Here is a 20184-nt window from a genome sequence, read left to right as displayed (position 1 = left end):
AAAAAAATTATCCCAAAAGTAAGACGAATGTTTTGCATCAAATTGTAATCTATGAAAATTCTTATCTTTAAATTTATTTATTGGATTTTACATTTGAAGATAAGAAACTTTCATGATTAGCAATCATTATTTGAATAATGAATTCTTAACTTTTATGTCTCGGAATTAAATATTCAAAATTTTTAAAATTACTGATATCTAAGTTTTTTTTTTAAGAGAGAAAAATAGACTAAAAAGTCTGCCATTAAATCACATTTATTATTTCGTTTGTCGTTATAATGGAACGCGACAAACACTCAAAAACTTGTCCAAACGTTTCCACAAAATTCCGTAATATTTTGCGAGAGAAAAAGTTTTAAACATTTTTCCTCCTCCAAGACTACATTTTTACAAACTATCTGTGAAAAAATTTTATTTTCAATAGCCTAACAATTAAATTTCTATTATTATGCAAAACGATTCGACAATGTGTAACAAACGACAATGTTTTCCACTTTCGCTCATCATCACTGGCAATGAATTGTATAACACTTATATGTATTGTTTAAACATCTCCATACTTATATATAATATATTCAACATTCCCTTTTCCACATCAAAAAATTAAACTTGTATTTTCTTTCCATGTTTTATCACGATAAAAAATTGTTACATCAGTTTTCTTAAGTTGCATTAACATCAACATATGATAAAAATAATTTTTCCCAAGAAAAGATTTTTACAACAAACTGTCATTGTTTCTTATAACTAAACGTTTCTAACAAACGTATGCTACCTTAATCACAAAAAAAATTTTTTTCAATAATAACAAAAATATATCAATGCATAAAGTTTGTTATATTCCGTAAATTCTAATTTAAATTTTATAATTTTAGTTTGCAAAGCAATGTGACAGTTTTTCTAACTTTTTGAATGGTACATTGCCAGTGTATGGACGTAGTAGCTTTTCTGTATTGAGTTACTCATGAAAGTATGGCATTCATGTATAGAGTTTTCGTTTTATAATACTAACCATTTTATAATTTTCTGTCGAGAATAAACTTGTGAGAAATGGAGATGCTTCTCATGTCAGTCGCAACACTTCTCTCTTAAAATTACTATATTACTCATCTTCAGTATCACCATCGCTACTATAATCCTGTAATGTGGGTGGTCTGGAGAAGGGTGCCTCGTTAGTTTGACTGCAATATTCAGAGAAAGAAAAATTATTTATCCGAATCTTATTAATATCGTATTCACATTGTATAATCTTAATTAGTTTATGTTCTTTATATTAAAATTGTTCTTTTAAATTGCATTATATTACAGTTATAATCTCTTTAACACAGTTCAAGAAAATTACTCACGCTAATCTACGATAATGATTCAACCACTCTTCCAACATCTGCGCAACAAGCAACGGTCTCTTGTGAAGTTTCTGCTGTGCTACAAGTATTCCACCCTCTGTTCTGCATACATCCAACCATTCTTTATAGATTGATTCCTCACGGCCGATTTCATCTGTCGTGAGAAAGTGTATTGGCAGGAGCTTATGTTCGCGATCCATTAGTGGCATAAAGGTGGTCTGCATTTGAATCTGTAGCTGCTCGAGTGGACTATTGTTCCCGCTCACTACCCCATGAGTCGCAAGGGGCGGTATTCTGGACGAGGCGTACGGCTCGATTGGAACCAACGCTGTGAAATGGCCACGGGTATAACCCAATGCGATTGGTGAACGGATGCAAAATGAGGGTTCCCATAATAGTGGTAGATAAACGCCCTCAAATCTTGCATAGCCTGCAAAGTAACAGAAACACTTGATATGTATTATCTCAAATGGAATAAAAATTCCTTTCTAAATAGTAAAAGATTCTGAAGAAACTTAAATCTTATAAAGCTTGAGATTTCAAAAAGAAAAATTTAGAGAAAATGTCATAAAATTTTTAAAGTGTTGCATATACGGATACAAAAAAATATAATTACTATTTATAAATTTAGTTATAACTAATTTAATTAAAAACATTAAATAAACAAATATATAGAGAAACAGGGCAATGAGCCAATAAACTCGTTAAAATCTTTATATTATTATTCTTCGCAATATATTAGATTAATTTAAAGATTTTAACGAGTTTATTGGCTCATTGCCCTGTTTTTCTATATATTAATTTAAAAAACTTTATTGAGTCTTATTACAAACAATTAAATAAACATTTAAAAAATTATGAATTTAAGATTAATATAACATAATCACATAAATATTCAATAAATAATTAAAAAGCTAAAGATAATTGATAATGGATTTTAAATTTTAAAGATTTTACATCTCTAAATAAATTAAAAAATTATTTTATAAATTTATTTATCGATGTAAAATCTAAAAAAATAAGTTTATAAATTAGTAATTTATTACTAAATGAGAGCAAAAAAGTATTTTTTCTAAGTTCACCTATATCTTCACCGCGAAAACTTTTAACATATTTAACTCCGTAGACTATAATGGGTCGTCTTAAAATATGGGCAAGGGCAAACACGTGCAATTGTTCTAACGCGCTTCCGGGTTGAGCGGCCGTTGCTAACAAGCTTTCCCAGTCTTCTTGCCATTGTGTTTCTTCTAAAGTGAAATCTAACATCCTAGATGCTTGTGAGGCTTCATACTCTCTCCAACGAGGATAAAAGCTAAAAAATTGATTTTGTTTAAAAATGCATGAAACCCATTCTTACTAAATATAACCTAAAAATATATATTTATTTATTAAATAAACTTTTATATAATTATTTTTCATTCTTTTAAGAATTAATAATTTAATACTTTTTTTACAATTTTACTCATTTTCTTCTTTTATTGTTATTATTCCATCTATTAGTTAGTCCACTAATCATTATTATAAATTGAAAAAGTTAAATAACTATCTAACTTTTTATTTTAAACAATATTTAAATATTAACCGTTAAAAGCTTTCTCTTATTGGTTTCTGTATTAATATTTATTATAAATTTGTTTATTCGTTTTTTAAGCGTTATTCATAATTTACACCTAAATTTTAATATACATATATCTATATATATGTATATTCATATCATAAAAGATTAAATTAGAGTAAATTATAGATTAAAATATAAATTACACAATATATATTTAATTGCAAATCTTACAATTGTCCAGCTTGTTGTAGGGTGTCAGCAAGCGCTCTCCTTAGAGCATTGTCTCTGTCAAAAACACCCCAAGTAGCTTGCATAGCAGAATCTAGAAGACAATCTCCTGCCGATCGGTTCCAGAGTGCATGTAAACGACTACCTAATCGTTCAGTAATTTCTAAAGACCAATTTAGAGCTGGCGGTTCGCCACCACCGCCTTCCAATTGTTGCTGAGCTTCCTTATCTAACAATTCCTCTAGCATTTGCTCTTGTACAATACTCGGCAGATCCTCAACCTAAAAATATATTTCAAATATAAACATATACACACACACACACACACACACACACATATATACACATATATAAAACATATGATATCTTTTATATATATGATTATTTTTTAGTAAGTTATTTATTTAGTAATTATTTCAAATATAGAAATTAGATTGAGCGACGTTCAAAGATTATTTATTATGAAAAAATGTTTACTTTTAGTGAAAAATTAAAATATTTACTTTTCGTTCAATTTATATTAAATCGTAATATATGTTATAATAACCTCAGCTGGCAATGCGAAGGTAGCCATATCGGTAACGAAATAACAGGGGAACGAGCCCTTGCGTAAGCGTATACTGTTGGTGACATGTCGGCGAATCTGTACCGCGAGATCAGGTGCGACGTAACTTGGTACTCTTTTCACCCCGGAACCCGAACCTTCAATTTGTGACAGCAATGTTGCTAAAATATCTTCTCTTTGAAACCTGTAGAAAACCCCCAATTAGAATTCTATTAATTTATTAATGTTAAGAACCGTATTTTATATAGTAATATCAATTGATGAAAGCATTTATTTAAATTATATGTGTTTACCTAATAGCCAAGTGCACTAAAGTGTGCCCAACGTCAAACGCGCTGCTTCTATTGAGGAGCAAGACCTCAGAATGCGTTAATTGGCGGGCAGGATCGCCGCCGCTTGCCAGGTAAGCTTCAACAGGAGTATTGTCACCCTCAACAATACCGAGACAAGCGTTTAGCCAACACCAATCAGTATGGCGTCTTAACTGCTTCAATCGACGCTCATAATCACAGTTATTTGGAGATTGAGGAGTCGATAAACTATCATTTCGACTTTCTGCATACCTATGTGGACCTCTGAAAAATTAAACATACATTATAAATTAAATTTATTAACAGAATATTATATTCTTCTGTTAATATATTATATTCTGTTAGTATATTATAACGCATATTTGTAACTTAAAAAATATAGTCAGAAATTACATCTACTTAAAATAAAATATTGAACTTTGATATTGTTAATCTTTAAATACATTTCCTCTAAATATATATTTGTATATTTTCTCTACAAATGTGAAATACAAAATATTACTTTAGTCTCACCTCCTTCCTATCGCTAAATTATCCTCTCTTTGCGTCTGATGAATATATGGTGCATGTGGGGGTGATGGCAAGCCTCGTTGAGTATGTTCCCTCTCAGGACTCGGTAAAATCACCCCTACATTTCCTTGTGTTCCCTTATCCCTTCTATCCTTCTCCTTTGGATGACCACACATAACACATTTAGTCGCTTTGGGCCAGTTCTCATAAGTACATACATGACAGGACCATTTTTCTGGATGCATATTGTACAATCTTTCCGGGTGGAGATTAATCGGCGAGGGATTCAATTGGGAATTCGATCCCGAGTTTGGTGGTCCATCGGCCAATCGTAATGGTGCTAAATGTTCATGTAGATTCGATGCTAATGAATTGACAGACTGATTGATCGGCTTCCGGTTGCTGCACTGTATACACCGCGTTGTATTCTGATAATTAAGATAAGTGCACATGCTGCAGGCCCACTTTCCTGCCGAAGGCAGATTCTGGCTGTAATTTTGCGAGGTAAAATTGTCCGTAGGGCTTATCTGAGATACAGGACCGGAAGCAACGTTGGAGGAACCTCTTTGAGGGCTAGGATCTCGAAGACGATAAATATCTTCGCCCAGAAGAGGCTTGGCGCCCCTGCACATGGTGCATTTTAAAGAAGAGGGCCAATTCTCATAAGTGCAGTATTCGCAAGTCCATTTCTGCTCTGTTTCCTCGAGTCTGCTGGTCATCTTCAATGGATGGAGAAATTAATTGATAGAGCTTTTGGTCTTGTTGTCAAAAGGGATGCAATATTTCTCAATACGGAAGAAAAGTTGAAAGATGACGTTGAAATGTGCACTAGACATTAAATATCCTAAATATCCTAGTTGAATTTTCTATGCTGTGCAGCGCACAGTCTATTGGGAGTTTTGTGACCAAGTGGTTTATAGCCCAGTATACGCTATGTGATCAACATTATGATCGATTGTAATTAAATAAAGCTACTAGAGATATGCCAATGTAGACATTGGTGGAAGAACCTGAAAAAAATATATATATTTATATAAAATATATAAAAAGTAGAAATTGAGATATATATGTATGTGTGTGTGTGACATAAAATATTATATGTTATTGTTCGTATAATTTAAAGCAATAATGGATGATTTTTATTTGATAATAAGAGTCGACACAGGTATTGTTCTGTTTTTGTTATTTATGGAATGCCAAGAAAGACAAAATAATGTTTGTGTCGACTTGTGCTACTTCTTGCATTTTAAATGAGATAAATATGTTATCTAAATATGCAAAAAAAGAAAAGTTAAATAAATATTAAAAGAACTAAAATTACAAGAGAGAAAAAAGGATAAAGACATACAGAAAATATGATAAGAAGAATAAATTTTTGCTATCAAGTCATTTTATTTAGTAAGATATTTTCACAAAGAGAAAGAAAAAGCAAAGTGAGCAAAGAAACATCCACTGATAAGCTATGTTTATTGTAATTGTTAGTTGTACACTTTATCTCTTCTTTCTTTCTTTAGTCTGCATCTTGCTTTTATAGAAAATGCGAAAAAAGCACGATTGAAATGAAAACATCTAAAGGTATATGTATAAGAATTATGCTTATACATTGTATACTAAAATACACAAAGTATAAAATGAAAAAACAGATATTCGGATATTTAAAGTTGAATATTCAAATGCAAAGGAGATAAAAGTCTGATTTTTTAATCGTTTCTGCATGTGACCTTCTCATGTATATCATGTATATTCTTATGTCAAGCATAATAATTGTACAAGTGGTTGCATGATCGTTTCTAATGACTTTGAAAGCAGACACATAGAGACACTTTAAATGTACAAAATTGAAGTGCTTGTGTGGCGCTCGCTCCTTTTAGCCGAACTTTAGCGAAGTTGGTGAACACGCGGTACCGCGTGATCAATCCTCCCATGATACCTTCTTCGCGTCCTCGGAAAAAAAAAAAAACCTAACCTGGCGGAACGAGAAACCGCAGTTCTTCCGTTAAGAAGTCCTTCGGCGAGCATGAGAAATGATGAAAATTTAGGAAATCGAGTAATTCGTGCTACTTTTTGGACGGTCAAGAAGCGCGCGACTATCTCTAAAGCAGTTGAAGAACTGGTAACCTTGACGTTATCCCGTGCCACCTTGTGGAGCCCTGCACGTTGCCAGCTACCGTCACACTCGACTATCCTCCATAAGAGATCCCTCAGATCAGCACCGTCCAGTCGACTCGTGTACTATTCATGCACCAGCGAGCGCGCAGTTTTCATAGCGCACCGCTCGCGTTCGCGGGAACGGGCAGGTAGGTTAAGCTCGGTCGCTCGCACGCACGCACACGTACGTGCTTGTACACGCGCACGATCAATTTCGCGAGCGCCCTTCCTTCCTTCCTTCGGGATTATCCGACGACGATATAACGACGACAACGACGACGATGATGATGAGGAACGCGGGACACAGTAAAAGAGAAAGACAACGACAGCAACGTCTCCCTCCCTCTCTTTCTTTCTTTTTTTTCTCTCTCTCTCTCTCTCTCTCTCGTCTTGACGAAGACACGGTAGAGAAGACAGGAGAAGCGCGAGTCGCTGTCACCGTTGGTCACCGCGTCACGACATCGTCCGCGAGCGTTCGCGCGCGCTCCACGGCGTGCTGCTGCACCGCCTGTCACCCGATGCTGGCGAACTGCTCCGCAAATACGACAGCGGCGGTGACGACGACGACGACGACGACGGCGATCTCGCTCGCTGGCCGCGGAAGTAGGTTTTGACAGTCATTCGCAAACACACGGGTTCCAGTACTGCCAACCACTCGCGCCCCTCCCCCCTACCCTCATACCGTACCGTTACGTCACGGAAGCGTGCGCGCGTGCGCATGCGACGATTGGAGTTAATTCGGAGTGCGCGCGTGATCGCGGCTAACCTCAAATTTTGCGTTCCTCTCGCGGCGATGAGATCGCCAATGGATATCCGTCAGTCTTTCGTTAGGAATGTATATATAATTTCAACAATCAGCTGGACCACCTAATCTCAATCTTTTCGTCAGGAAACATGCGTATGGATAATCTAACCTAACTTTTAGTTTTCATCGACAATCTCGCAGTGTTTATGTTTTTTTTTCTCTCTTCGCGAGGATAAATTCGCGACGATCCAGTCAGGACAAATCGAGGGACAAATCAAATACCGAGTACGATTGAACAGTTTCTATGGGATACATGTGAGATTAGCGGAAAATGTGATTTAAAAATGGTACCTGCCTATGCGAGATATATGCGATCAAAAGTTATCGATAACCGCGGTAATCTCGTTGGAAAAATAAGATCCCAGAGATTTTACTTTATCTTCGATTATACGAATGACGTCAATGTTCTCAGCTGAGTTTGTTGATCCCGTTACATCATACAAGGCTGATCTAACCTCAAATCGCGATTCCGAGTATAATAGTATCTTTTCCGCAAATTGGAAACCATTGAAAAATATTCAAGAGACATTTTTTCACTCTTGACATCCTGAACGATGCACCATACGAGGTTTCTGATAAAAGGACAAGCAACGTCTGATTTGATTTTCTGCGCGTATCCTTGACAATTTGACTCTCCGATCTTCGTAAGCAATGCTTAAAGAATTGAATTTGCTCATCCACTTTCGGATTCGTTCGCTCGGCTTTCGTTCTATTTGACGACTTTTTGCACTGAAATTCAATCTGAGTTCTCCTTCGAAAAATGAGAAAGATGATCGCATCGGCGCTATTGACCATTTGCGAGGCTATTTTTTATTTATAAATATCTCGGACCCGTTGCCAATTGGGACCACTTAGTCTAAAACGTTTCTCCTTGACATTTCATTGACGACATTGTGAGATTGTTCCGAAACTGTCGGCTAGCTGTTGCAAGTACCACAGTAGATTTTTCCATTTTTTTTGTTTCAGTACATAAATGTATTATTATATCCTTAGGTCTCTACAGCAGGTCTTTTTAATGGGAATTCATTTGTTATAACTGCTCTGATTTTCCAGATTTTAAATCTATATTAAAATAACTTGGTAATAAAGAGAATTCATGAAACAAAAAAACTATAACTAATGTAATGAATATAAATATCTTTTATTTTATAACATTTTTTGATTGACATAATTGGAAGATTTGATTTGAGTTAAAAATGATTAAATCGATTAAACTTGTTAAAAAATTCATGTTCATCTGAACACATAATTTGGATATTGTAAGACGCAACTAGGATGCTAATCTGATTCTCAAATGAATTGAAGAAGCAACATTATGTTTTATTTTAGATGCCAGAATCATGTTTTATTTTAAACATACAAAGTGTAACTCAGCATAGCTAAAAACACACTTTATGTCGTCTCACGATAACGTTACTATCTGAATCAATTAAAAAACGGCTAAGATACTTCAATAATATTGACTGACTCTCATTACCAAAAAAGTTATTTAATTACATAAAAGAATCACAATGACGAAAATGGATGAAATGATGATACTGGTGTTGTACGGAAGCGAGACCGGAACCGCTCAAGATGTTGCTGAACAAATCTGGAAGAGCGCCAAAAGGTTTGTTGTTGTTCCTCTTTGGCACATAAACCTTCTCTGAGAAAATTTCTGGCATGCAAACCCTACACTCGTGTCTTTAAATGATGTTTAACAGATGTTATTTACTTTTATTCTTAACATCTATTATTTTTCTTATATAATTAACTTTATTATAGACATATCTTTTTCCAACTAACATTATTAAAAAAAATGAAATCAGCGATAAAGATTCACCAAAATTATTCCTCTTTTCGGCACATTTATGTGTTAATCAAAATAATTTATAATTTTACACACATATGAAGGAATAAATAAAATAAAAATGAATACAGAGAAAAAACAGATAAAACAATATTTCACTCTTTATACATGAAGTTTATTTTAAGTCATTTAATTGTATAAGTGATATTTTATTTTGATTAATTATGCTTTATATAAATAAAATTTTCTTATGAATTTTTTCATTTTCCCTTTTTATTTATGTTACAATAAATCTTACTTTATATATTCTATCAAGATATATTTTTTTTTCATTACCATTTTTTATATTTTAAGATAAAAACATAAAAATATTTTGTTTTGATTTATAAAATAAGTAAGTATTGATATTTGAAAAATAGAATATCTCTTATTCCTTTCTTATATAAAAAATAGAAAATTTTGTTAAAGTTTAAAACATGTATAATTGTATAACATTCCAATTTGAAGCTGAGAGTATATAATGCATATTTTTAATATTACAGAAAAGGATTGCGAAGCACAGTATCATCTCTGGATGATTATGATGTTCAAAATCTCTCTTCCGAACAATTGATTATCTTCGTTGTCGCAACAACTGGACAAGGAGACCCTCCAGCTAACATGAAACAATTCTGGAGATATCTGTTACGCAAGACTCTCCCAGTAATCATGCTTCAAAGTTTAAAATATGGCGTACTTGGATTGGGCGATAGTTCTTATTTAAAATTCAATTTTGCTGCAAAGAAATTAAATAAACGTCTTGCGCAATTAGGTGGCAAAGAATTATTACCGATTGGACTTGCCGATGATCAGCACAATCTAGGAATTGATGCTGTAGTCGATCCCTGGATCAAAAAATTATGGGAAGAAATTGCAGACGTTTTCAAAATTTCTATAGAAGATAAAATAAACAAAGAAGATTTGATAATTGAGAGATATAATGTTTTAATAATAAAAATGGACCAATTAAATCCAATACACATTGATAAACGTTTACTAAACATTCCGTATCATTTAAATACTGACATCTATGCACAAGAAACATTTATCAATAACGATATCAAAATAGGAACAATAATTGAAAATATAAGAACTACTTCCCAAGATCATTTTCAAGATGTTAGATTGATAACAATCGAAGCGAATAATATTAATTACGACCCTGGAGACGTTATTTACATTAGATCGAAAAATACAGCAGAACAAGTAAAACGATTCTTTGATATACTACATGAACATGATATAAAATTGTTTCCAGATACAACAATTCAAGTATCGGAGAAGGAGATAAAGATTCCATTTGTTTTAAAACGAAATTTAACTTTAGGAGAGGTTGTTGAGCAATATTGGGATCTGAATTTCAAGCCACGAAGATCTACCATGCACACTTTGTCCCTTATCAGCGAAAATGAATTAGAAAAAGAAAAACTATGCGAATTTGCCAGTCCAATTGGTCAAGAAGAGCTTTATGATTATATAAACAGGCCAAGGAGAAATATTTTAGAGGTCCTCACAGATTTCCCATACACAACCAGTAAATTAAACATTCAATTATTGTTTGAAATCATGTCACCCATAAAGCCACGTCCTTATAGCATTGCCTCTAGTTTAAAAGATACTCCAAATAGAATACAAGTTCTAGTAGCAGTAGTTAAATTTAAGACTAGATTGGTAGAGCCGAGATTTGGGTTATGTTCAAAGTGGTTGGCAAATTTAAATAATAATGATAAAGTGATATTTTGGTTGCAAAAGGGAACTTTTCGGTTTAATAATGATAAGCCGATGATTTTGATTGGTCCTGGAACTGGAGTGGCTCCGTTTAGATCTTTGCTTTTAGAGAAAGCAAAAGAAGAAAATAATTTAAAAGAATGTATCCTATTTTTTGGATGTAGAAATAAGAATAAGGATTATCATTGCAAAGAAGATTTTGAATGCTTATCAAGAAATAATAATTTGAAAGTATTCTGCGCATTTTCCAGAGATCAACATCACAAAATGTAAATCATTAAAATAAATTAATTTAAATTATTTTTATTGTTTCACAAATACAATATAAATTCAAAGATAAGATAAAGTTTATTATTTTGAAATTAATGATAAAAAAATGTACTACATGCATTAAATCCTAACTTTCTTAATCACACTTTCAATATTTTTTCAGATACGTGCAACATCTTATTCGCCAACAACGAGAGCTATGCTGGCAATTTTTAGAAAACAATGGTAGTATTTATTTAGCAGGAAATTCTAAAAATATGCCGGATAATGTGCGTGACGAATTTGTTAGTTTAGCAAAAGAAACTGGAAAAATGACAAAAGAGCAAGCAGAAACGTTCATCAAGCATTTAGAGAAGAACAATCGTTATCAAACAGAAACTTGGGGTTGATGGAAAAATTGTCAAGATTTAGGGAAAATATCTAATAGGTAAAATGTCTAATAGGTAATTTGTACAAAAGATGTATTGTGTATGTCATGTGATGAAAATTTATATTATCTATACTTTATACAGAAGCATACATTAAAAATATACAAATATTTCTAAGTAATAATAATTACTTTTTAAATTCCTGTAATGCACTCTATTATTGGTATTTTCTTATCTATTAACAGAACTTTTAATAGCTATCATTATAAAATTGTACAACTACAACTTGAATAATTAACGCAAGCTTATAAGCAAGTTTCATTCGAGATTCGATATTTATAAAGCATAAGGATTTCATTAATGAGATTAAAATAGATGCACTGCTGCTTGCATTACATAACGCTTTTTTTGTCGTTTATAGTTTTATCTTCATCCTTTTACCACGTTGTTTAAACATTCACAAGGTCACCTTTTATATAATTATTAGATCTATCTATGTTACATCACCGCGTTTGTATAAAGAAATCAACAAATCGCTGGTCCAAAGCGAACGAATTATAATACCATGTTCTTTATATTGTACGCGTGATCGGTTTTCTTTGTATATTCAAAATCTGTGCTGTCAATATCAGGCCTATTCTATAACTTTTATCACATATTTCGTTATAATGACAAAAAGCAGGTAGCAGAGTTCTCAAGTTTCTCTCTGGTGCTGCATTGCAAGTCCATTTGAACAGAATTGTAAAAAACAGGACTGTACATATATATGACGAAAATGATAATTACGAGTCTCATAATTATCAATGCTGCTCGATTTCTTATTTTTCATTTAACATTTTCTCCATTCGGAGTAAAAAAGATCAGACTTTAAAGAGGGGAGATAAGAAAAACGCGGTTGAAATTACGATGCAGGCGTAAACAGGCACAACGTTATGCTTCATCGAGCATGATTTATCACGCATGATTATTAATATCAGTAGCCACGTTGTCGCTCCTACGAGTTTCAATTTCCATTCTTGAACAATCGTCGATCAGTGACGATCAGCGACCGTTGTGAGTCGCACGGAAACGCGAGAGTGAGTAGGTAAAATTGCGCACCTTTTCCGCATCAATTCCGCAGCCTTTTCGCATCCCTTCCGCAAGCCCTTTATCGAAGAACTGCTCTTTCAATTGCTGCTCATAGTGCAGTTGCTCATAGTTGCTGCAGTAAGTTGAAGTAAAAGAAATAATAGTCTTTCACTTTAAATTATTACACCGTGTGCACCAATTCAAAGAGTTCATCGATAAAAAGTAGAGCTATATTCTCTATTTCATGTTTCCATATATTATCTATATAACAATAGATTGTACCAAATCATTAATAAAAATAATAGCGCACATCTTCGTTCTAAATTCCTACAATATGACATATTTTAGGAATTAGTATTTATTTAAGAACGTATCCTTTAGATAATCATAAATAAAAATTACAAAGCAATATAATAATAAAAAACCAAGAATCAAGCTTTAAAAAAATTGATGCAATAAAATTGAATGCTTATATTATTGGCATTTAGATCTTCTAACTTTTAACAGTAATCTCTTGAGAAAATATTTATTTTGCTGGGGCAAATTCCCTCCACAAAATCGTTCATCATGTCAAACTCGATATTACCGACAAAGAAATACATTATCCGAAATCCACTTCGCTTCCGTATACATATATTCACTCATATCCGTCCTACCATTTTGTTTAAGCTATAACAAATTGATTGTAGCATAATATTTCTATTTTAAAATAATTTAAAATGTCATTTGACATTTGATTAATAATATAATCTTCACCACTGAGCTCGAATGATTTGCCACCTAAGACGAAATAATATCTACATATTGGATAAATTATGAACTTTGTCGCAGTCCATCTTCAAACGAAGTGAGATGTTAGTAAATATCAGTGTTATCTTTTAATAATTTATCAATTTAACTAAAAGTGATATTACTGCGGTAGTTGTTTAGTGTTGCGTTGTAAGTCTGAAAAAATTTTCGGCACGCGATTAGAGGGACTACATACGCAGTATATAAAATTCACACATAAATCTAATAAGCATTTGTGATCCAGCTTTGACCGTTAGTGGCTTTGACCATTATTGGTTTCCTTCTTCTTGTATGTTTATTAATAATTTATATTTTATTGTTAAAAAAAGGGGGCTGCTATTACGATCATGACGACAAGCGTCATTCACATATTTACAATGATTTTTGCCTCAGTATTAGTAGCCTCCGATCAGTCTATTAATATAACTACGATATCTGGTAATGGTCCAGTTATAGCACCGGCGTGCCCGTGTCGACAGCAGAATAGTTTGACAGCTATTCACGCATAAAATCGCATCTACTTCAATCCTGCAGTGCGACAGCATTAACAGTTAATTGGTATATGATTTGTCGCTGACACATGTAATATAAAATATATACCTATAATTTAAGAAATAATCACTTACTGATCTAAAGTAAAATTCCAGAATTTTTCATGGGTAACATTGACATATATTTGTCTATGTAAAGCCTTTTATCGGAGCCACCCAATATCAGTTCACTATTACTCAATTTGGACGAAGGATTCCTACACAGATTTTTTTTTATGTGAGAACTCACATTTTTATACTATGGAAAGACAATTATTTTCAAATATGAGAAGATAAACTGTTTAAGTGAAAAATATTTGTGGAAAAGGAGCGCATAGAAAAGATACATACCGATTTAAATAGCAATTAAAAACGGATCGTGGCAACAGGGGCTTTATTTAATTAATAATTATATTAGTAAAAACAAGAGATTTCGAAAGATATCGTAGAGAAACCCATTCCCGAGATACCGTCGAATTTTACATCATCGAATCCCATATCGATTATCGCTTCCTCGGCCGAATAATTTCGAACATTAATACTATAGCAATCTACAAAGTTAATTAATGTGTGGTTTATGAAATTTTTATATTAAAATTTAGATAAAACTGTTCGCTTGTCGATCACATGACTCACATTTATTACATCAGTAGATAAGCATCCTATCACTTTATCCCCATGCATCATCACATACAAAACACTGAAACTTTTATATTTTGGTTTGTATGTGCTGGATTTATTGTGATTGTATCTGTTCGGGTTTTGTGTATATGCGACACTCAATTTTTCGAATATTTGAAATTGTTCGTTGGAGCGAGAAACTTTATATTTTGTTTGCCTAGGGACGATCGATCTGTTGAGATATATGACGTGTCGTAATTGAGTTGAAATACATATATATTCTTTGACGCTACAAATTATAATTCTAAGTTGTTCTTCGACATCGTAGTTTTAAGCAAATAACGTATAACAGTAACTTATATTATGTGACACTGTAAAAAAAGGTTATTAAAATAATAGTTAATCAATTAATATTTAAAAAATAAAAGTGTTAATATAAAAAAATTTCGAAGTTTTTTTATTAGATAGGTTTAATATCGATTTTTACAATTAATATTGATTGTTAAATAATTTGATTTTTATATTTAACTTTAACATTATAAAAAAGCACCGAAAAAATAATGAATACGTTATAACTATAACAATAAGTATATTTTCTAAGTAACGACGACAACGTGTTACTTTTATGAAGTAACTTTTATATAATATAATAACATTCCCAATCCCAGCCGTGTTATGATATGCTTACAACAAGCTGTAATCTTGCATTTTTTTGAACATCCAGAAATTTACGGAAATAGTATCGAAAAGCACATTAAACTCTTGCGGTGGAGTTCCAATAGTGACGCCATATAGTATGTATTATTTCCATCATCATACAGAGATACCCTTATTATATCATCAGTACTCCCAGTGAGAAATGACAATGGAATCGTCATCTAATTGATGTCGATTCGATGTCGAAATCGTCAAATCGATGTCGAATCGATAAACTACGAGAAAAAAGTCTTGTAGAAATAATATACTCGTTTTTGCTTCGTTTTGGAGAAAATCGCAACAAAAGACTCAGCAACTGGTGTAAAATTAAATCCTATAAAATTTTGATAAGTTGAATTCTACCAAATTAAAAACCAAGTGATACTATATCTTTATAGTAATCTTTACTATTTACTTTACTTATAATGATCATTTGTATAACATATTTTATACATATCTTATATACTACAATAAAACCTAAGTATATATCTTTGTAATTCATATTCTAATCCAAGTAGTTTAATTTTTCATTAAAAAAATTGTTCTATCACAATCCATTCAAAGACATTCTTTCTTCCAACTAAAGTAGCAAAATTGTATTATCTCTTCCTCAAATCAAAATGTTACTACAAAGAATTAAAGAAGTAACAGTAACATATTTTTATTAGAAATAAATTTAAATAAGAACGAAGCAGCACGAAATGAGAAAATTTTATTAAAATAACCAAATTTATTATGTAAAAAAACTTGGCGCTGCTGGACAATAAACCTAAATATAACAATAATAATAATAAATCGCTCAAAATATATGTTTAATATGTTTATTTTAAATAATACTGAATAAGGAAAATAATGAAAAGAGATTAAAAAATTTAATAATACTAAATAAAGAGAAAGTAAAATTTTTATGTTCCTTTTTCAAACGTCGCATCTCGTAGACACTCGGCGCTCCTCGGCCCTTCTCGGTCCTCTTCGGCCCTTCTCGGCGCTCTTCGGCGACACGCCGCGCCGCATATCTTGATGAACTCGTAACTGCTCGTAACCCCCCCGAGATCTAACCTAGCGAAGTGCCGCGCAGTACGGAAACATGGTACCACCGTTTGCGTGTCACCGTTCTGTAGTGTTGTTCTCCGTATCTCGAACGATCTCAACTCGATTCCGTCGCTGACTCTATATACCCCTTTTTTCCACTCTTTCCCTCTTCTCTCGCAAAGTGCGCGACAAGCAAATAAAACGCACGAACCGCTCGAATCGAACCGTCGGCCGATGGACATTGGCACGTGATTCTTTTTTTCGTCACGCACCCACCCTCCGGGCGGTCCATTAACGTCAATCGCCGGCAATAAGCTTAGCGAATCATTCTTTGGTTACCTCCGGTAGTCGAACCTGAGACGGCAAAAAAAAAAAGGGTCGCCCGGCGTTAAGGTCTGTCTCTTATCTTTTTCGTCGGTTGCACTCTCCTGTATTTCCCTTAACCTGACCCTGCCCTTCGACGGAATGCATACAGAATACGTTCGATTTATCATAAATATTAGAGTAACGTAGAGAAAAATATATATTTATCATGCATGTATATAATATTTTGCCTGCCTGACTTGCATTAAAAGTATTAATACGAGATATTCCAATCCCTCTATTATGACGTTGAATATCTAGGTCACTATACCGAAGATATTTTATTTCCTAATTATTTACAATTTATTTAAAAAAAATGTTTACTGTGATATTGTTAATCTAATTTTTATTCTGGAATTTTTAGAATTATCAAGAGAGTATCCAGATTTATTAATATAAATTAGTTATTTTAAATTTATTTATATAAATTGTTATATTTCTATAAATTGTTAAAATATTATTTTAAATTATTAAAATTATTTATATAAAATATTAATATTTGTAATTTGGTTAAAATAATTGTTAAAATATTTCTTTTAAATTCAGGTTTATTGTTTTTTATATATGTATGATATATAAGCACAGATTTATGTTTTAAGATATATACACACACACACACACTCTTTAAATAATATTTAAATTCCAAAAGAAATTTAAATTGGATATCATACATCTCGCATATTCTTTATGACTAATATAGTAGATATTCTTATTTTAATATCATCTTAAATAATGTTTTAAAATGCTAATGTGATTCTCTGATTGATTTATGATCTTTTGAAATTGTACTTAAAGAATATTAAATATAAGAATCTATTATACTTATATGTATATATTTATATGTAAATATAAGAATCTATTATACTTATATGTATATACTTATATGTAAATATAAGAATCTACTACATAATTATACTATGATTAGTCTATATACAAGTCTTTTGATATAAGAATATTAATAATTTATTTCAATATTTTTGCAATACATATATATATTATGATAAATTTGTAAAGATTTAAAAAAAATTCCATGTAATGTCACAAGTTACATCATAACTGAAAATAAATATTTTTCAGGCAAGGACAAATCAGGTAACAAAGTGTAGAAAGTGCTTATGGAATTACACTTTTTCTGGACCAATTGTCAAGAGATGTATTAAAGTCGTTGCAGTTATTACTGAAGTCATCATCGAAGTCAATAGCGTTTGAAGAATCTTCCTCTTTCATAACGAAAAGAAATTAACAAAAAAAAAAGAAAAATGGCGGGCACTTACACGAAAAAGGAATTTGGTGTGGGGCCTGAAGAACAGACCCTTCTGAAAGACTCCAATGGAACCCGCATCATACCTTCCAAAGGTAATGGGGCCGTGGTACGCTGTCTGTCGCGTCCGCTATCATGGCAGGGGAATGCAGCTTTCTTGGAATGGTTTTCTTGTGGTTTTATTTTTCCACCATACAGCTGCCCAAACCAGTCTGCAGAAGAGGCTTTTATGCTGTGGACTTAGCATCCTTGGCATTGACAGTGAAGTATTTGTGAATTTAACATTGGTTCGTAGCTTGTTGAGCTTGATATAAACAAAATATATCTTAATAATTTTATAAAGTAAGCAGACTGAACAGACTGGTTTGATTAAAATTAGTAATATATAATTTCTGTGCTTGATACATAATATTTATAATTTAAGATAATTCAGTAAAGTTTGAATAATTGGTTCTTTCTAAGTTGATTTTAGATAAAAGTTTAAATAAATTTAAAATAATTTAGTCTATGGAATAAAATTCTAATTGTTGCATATATGTATTATCAACATCCAAATATTTAGATTAATCTTAATATATTGTAAATTGTATTCTATGACTGATAATTATATTAGTTATATTACTAAAGTAAATTTAGTTCAAAACTAATGGATTCAAATAAGTTGATTCATATCTAGCAGTTTAATGAATTATCTTAATTATTAACAATATTTCTAGAGGAACATACACATTTTCTTAGGTCTCTCTCTTGTAAGCTTTTCTGAGACATCATTAATTTCATTTATCCCTTTATTATAATATTTATAATTCAACTGAAGATAAAATATTTTAAAAATACAAGAGAATCCATATTTATACCTTATTTTTATCTATAAATGCATGAATTAAGCATATAGTTTACATTATATATACTAATAAATTTCAGAAATAAACATATTTTTAATAAAAATGAGACGTGAATACGGTTTCTCTTATCTGAAAATGCATGCTCATTATTTGCTATTTTAATTGCTTTGTAACAGATAATAGATATATTTTTATAATTGACTATGTACAATTTCTGTACTTAAAGTGAAATAAGTATTTGTTCAAGATTCAAAATCAAGAAGGGAATTCCTATAGTGTTTATAGTATAACAATAAAAATAAATCTTACAAAGTGCCTTAAAATTTTTATTCAATAAATATAACAAAAATTGATTTATCATAATGTTATAATAATTAATTATAAAAAATGTAAATAAAATCCACCTATACATATACTTACTTATATTTAATTTTATTATATTTACATATTTATTTCTTTATATATTTTTAATTGTTCATGTTTTATTAATGTACATATATGATATATATATGATATACATATATATATACATATATGATATATATATAATTTTATTTACTTTTATATTTGTGTTATATATTTGTATACTATTATTTCATATATATAATTTATTGTATAATTCAAACTATAATTTTCTGCATTTCTAATTCTAACTTTTAAAAGAATAATTTTCTTGTATACAAAGATTTATTTTGCTGATGTAACATGTTGATTCAGCTAAATGAGTTTGAGTCTTTCATATTATCTTTCATATTTCACTAATAGCCAGAAGCGCAAGACTTGAAACAGTATTTCTAATCTCACATTCAGTGAAAAATTATTATCAATTATTATGTTCTATTGAGCAAAGTATTTCTTTACTATATTTATCTTGCTAAATTCTTTTTAAATAATTAAACACAAGACAAATGATTAAAGAAGGTAATTAACAGTTTTTTCCTTAAATATAATTGACAGAAAAATATAATGTTATGTATTATATAATGTATTATATAATCAAATCTTTTTATCTTATACGTTACATTTACTTTTTTTATTAATTGAGAGTAATATTTGATATGTATATAATGTAGTTTATTTATATATTTTTTGTTTTGTTTGTATTTTTTTATATTGTATCATATTAGTGTGTCAAGCTTTGTAAAAGATTGTACTATTAAGAGTATGATATCTTTCTTTATAGATTCTGTTGTACATTTTATAACATTTCCTCTGTTTGTTAGTAATTGACAATCATTTATTGTATCACGCATGCATATAACTTTGTATTATTTTAATTATTATTTTTCTGTATATATATATGTATATTGTGTG

The 20184-nt window shown here is 31.3% G+C and overlaps 2 protein-coding genes across 2 annotated transcripts in view; one reads left to right on the top strand and one right to left on the bottom strand.

Annotated features, from left to right (window-relative positions):
• Positions 1–928: 928 nt before the first annotated feature.
• On the bottom strand, positions 929–5423 carry trbd (ubiquitin thioesterase trabid). Its single transcript, XM_018541038.1, has 7 exons — positions 4522–5423; positions 3991–4272; positions 3680–3881; positions 3136–3413; positions 2429–2658; positions 1347–1776; positions 929–1181 (listed from the first exon to the last, which is right to left on the bottom strand). Exons 1-7 carry the CDS (start codon positions 5235–5237, stop codon positions 1103–1105), a joined length of 2217 nt encoding a protein of 738 aa, XP_018396540.1. The 5' UTR covers positions 5238–5423; the 3' UTR covers positions 929–1102.
• Positions 5424–7435: 2012 nt separating this feature from the next.
• Positions 7436–20184, top strand: part of LOC108774882 (NADPH-dependent diflavin oxidoreductase 1) — a 16896-nt gene continuing 4147 nt past the window's right edge. The window contains exons 1-4 of the mRNA XM_018541105.1: positions 7436–7564; positions 8801–9080; positions 9803–11296; positions 11461–11543. Coding sequence (XP_018396607.1) covers positions 8983–9080; positions 9803–11296; positions 11461–11543 — 1675 coding nt within the window. The 5' untranslated portion in view covers positions 7436–7564; positions 8801–8982. The remainder of the gene's footprint in view (positions 7565–8800; positions 9081–9802; positions 11297–11460; positions 11544–20184) is intronic.

The sequence above is a fragment of the Cyphomyrmex costatus genome, unplaced genomic scaffold (genome assembly GCF_001594065.2).
Source record: "Cyphomyrmex costatus isolate MS0001 unplaced genomic scaffold, Ccosl1.0 scaffold275, whole genome shotgun sequence".
NCBI classification, from domain to species: Eukaryota; Metazoa; Arthropoda; class Insecta; order Hymenoptera; family Formicidae; genus Cyphomyrmex; species Cyphomyrmex costatus.
Note: the sequence above shows the minus strand (reverse complement) of the source record. Positions and strands in the feature narration are given on the sequence as shown.

Bases quoted from the DNA above. Each gene is read 5' to 3' on its own strand.
- trbd (XM_018541038.1), bottom strand. From the start codon at position 5,237: ATGACCAGCAGACTCGAGGAAACAGAGCAGAAATGGACTTGCGAATAC. The intron at 3,882-3,990 runs GTAAACACATAT...GGTTTTCTACAG, and splicing joins TTAGTGCACTTGGCTATTAG to GTTTCAAAGAGAAGATATTT. The intron at 1,182-1,346 runs GTGAGTAATTTT...TGAATATTGCAG, and splicing joins AATCATTATCGTAGATTAGC to TCAAACTAACGAGGCACCCT.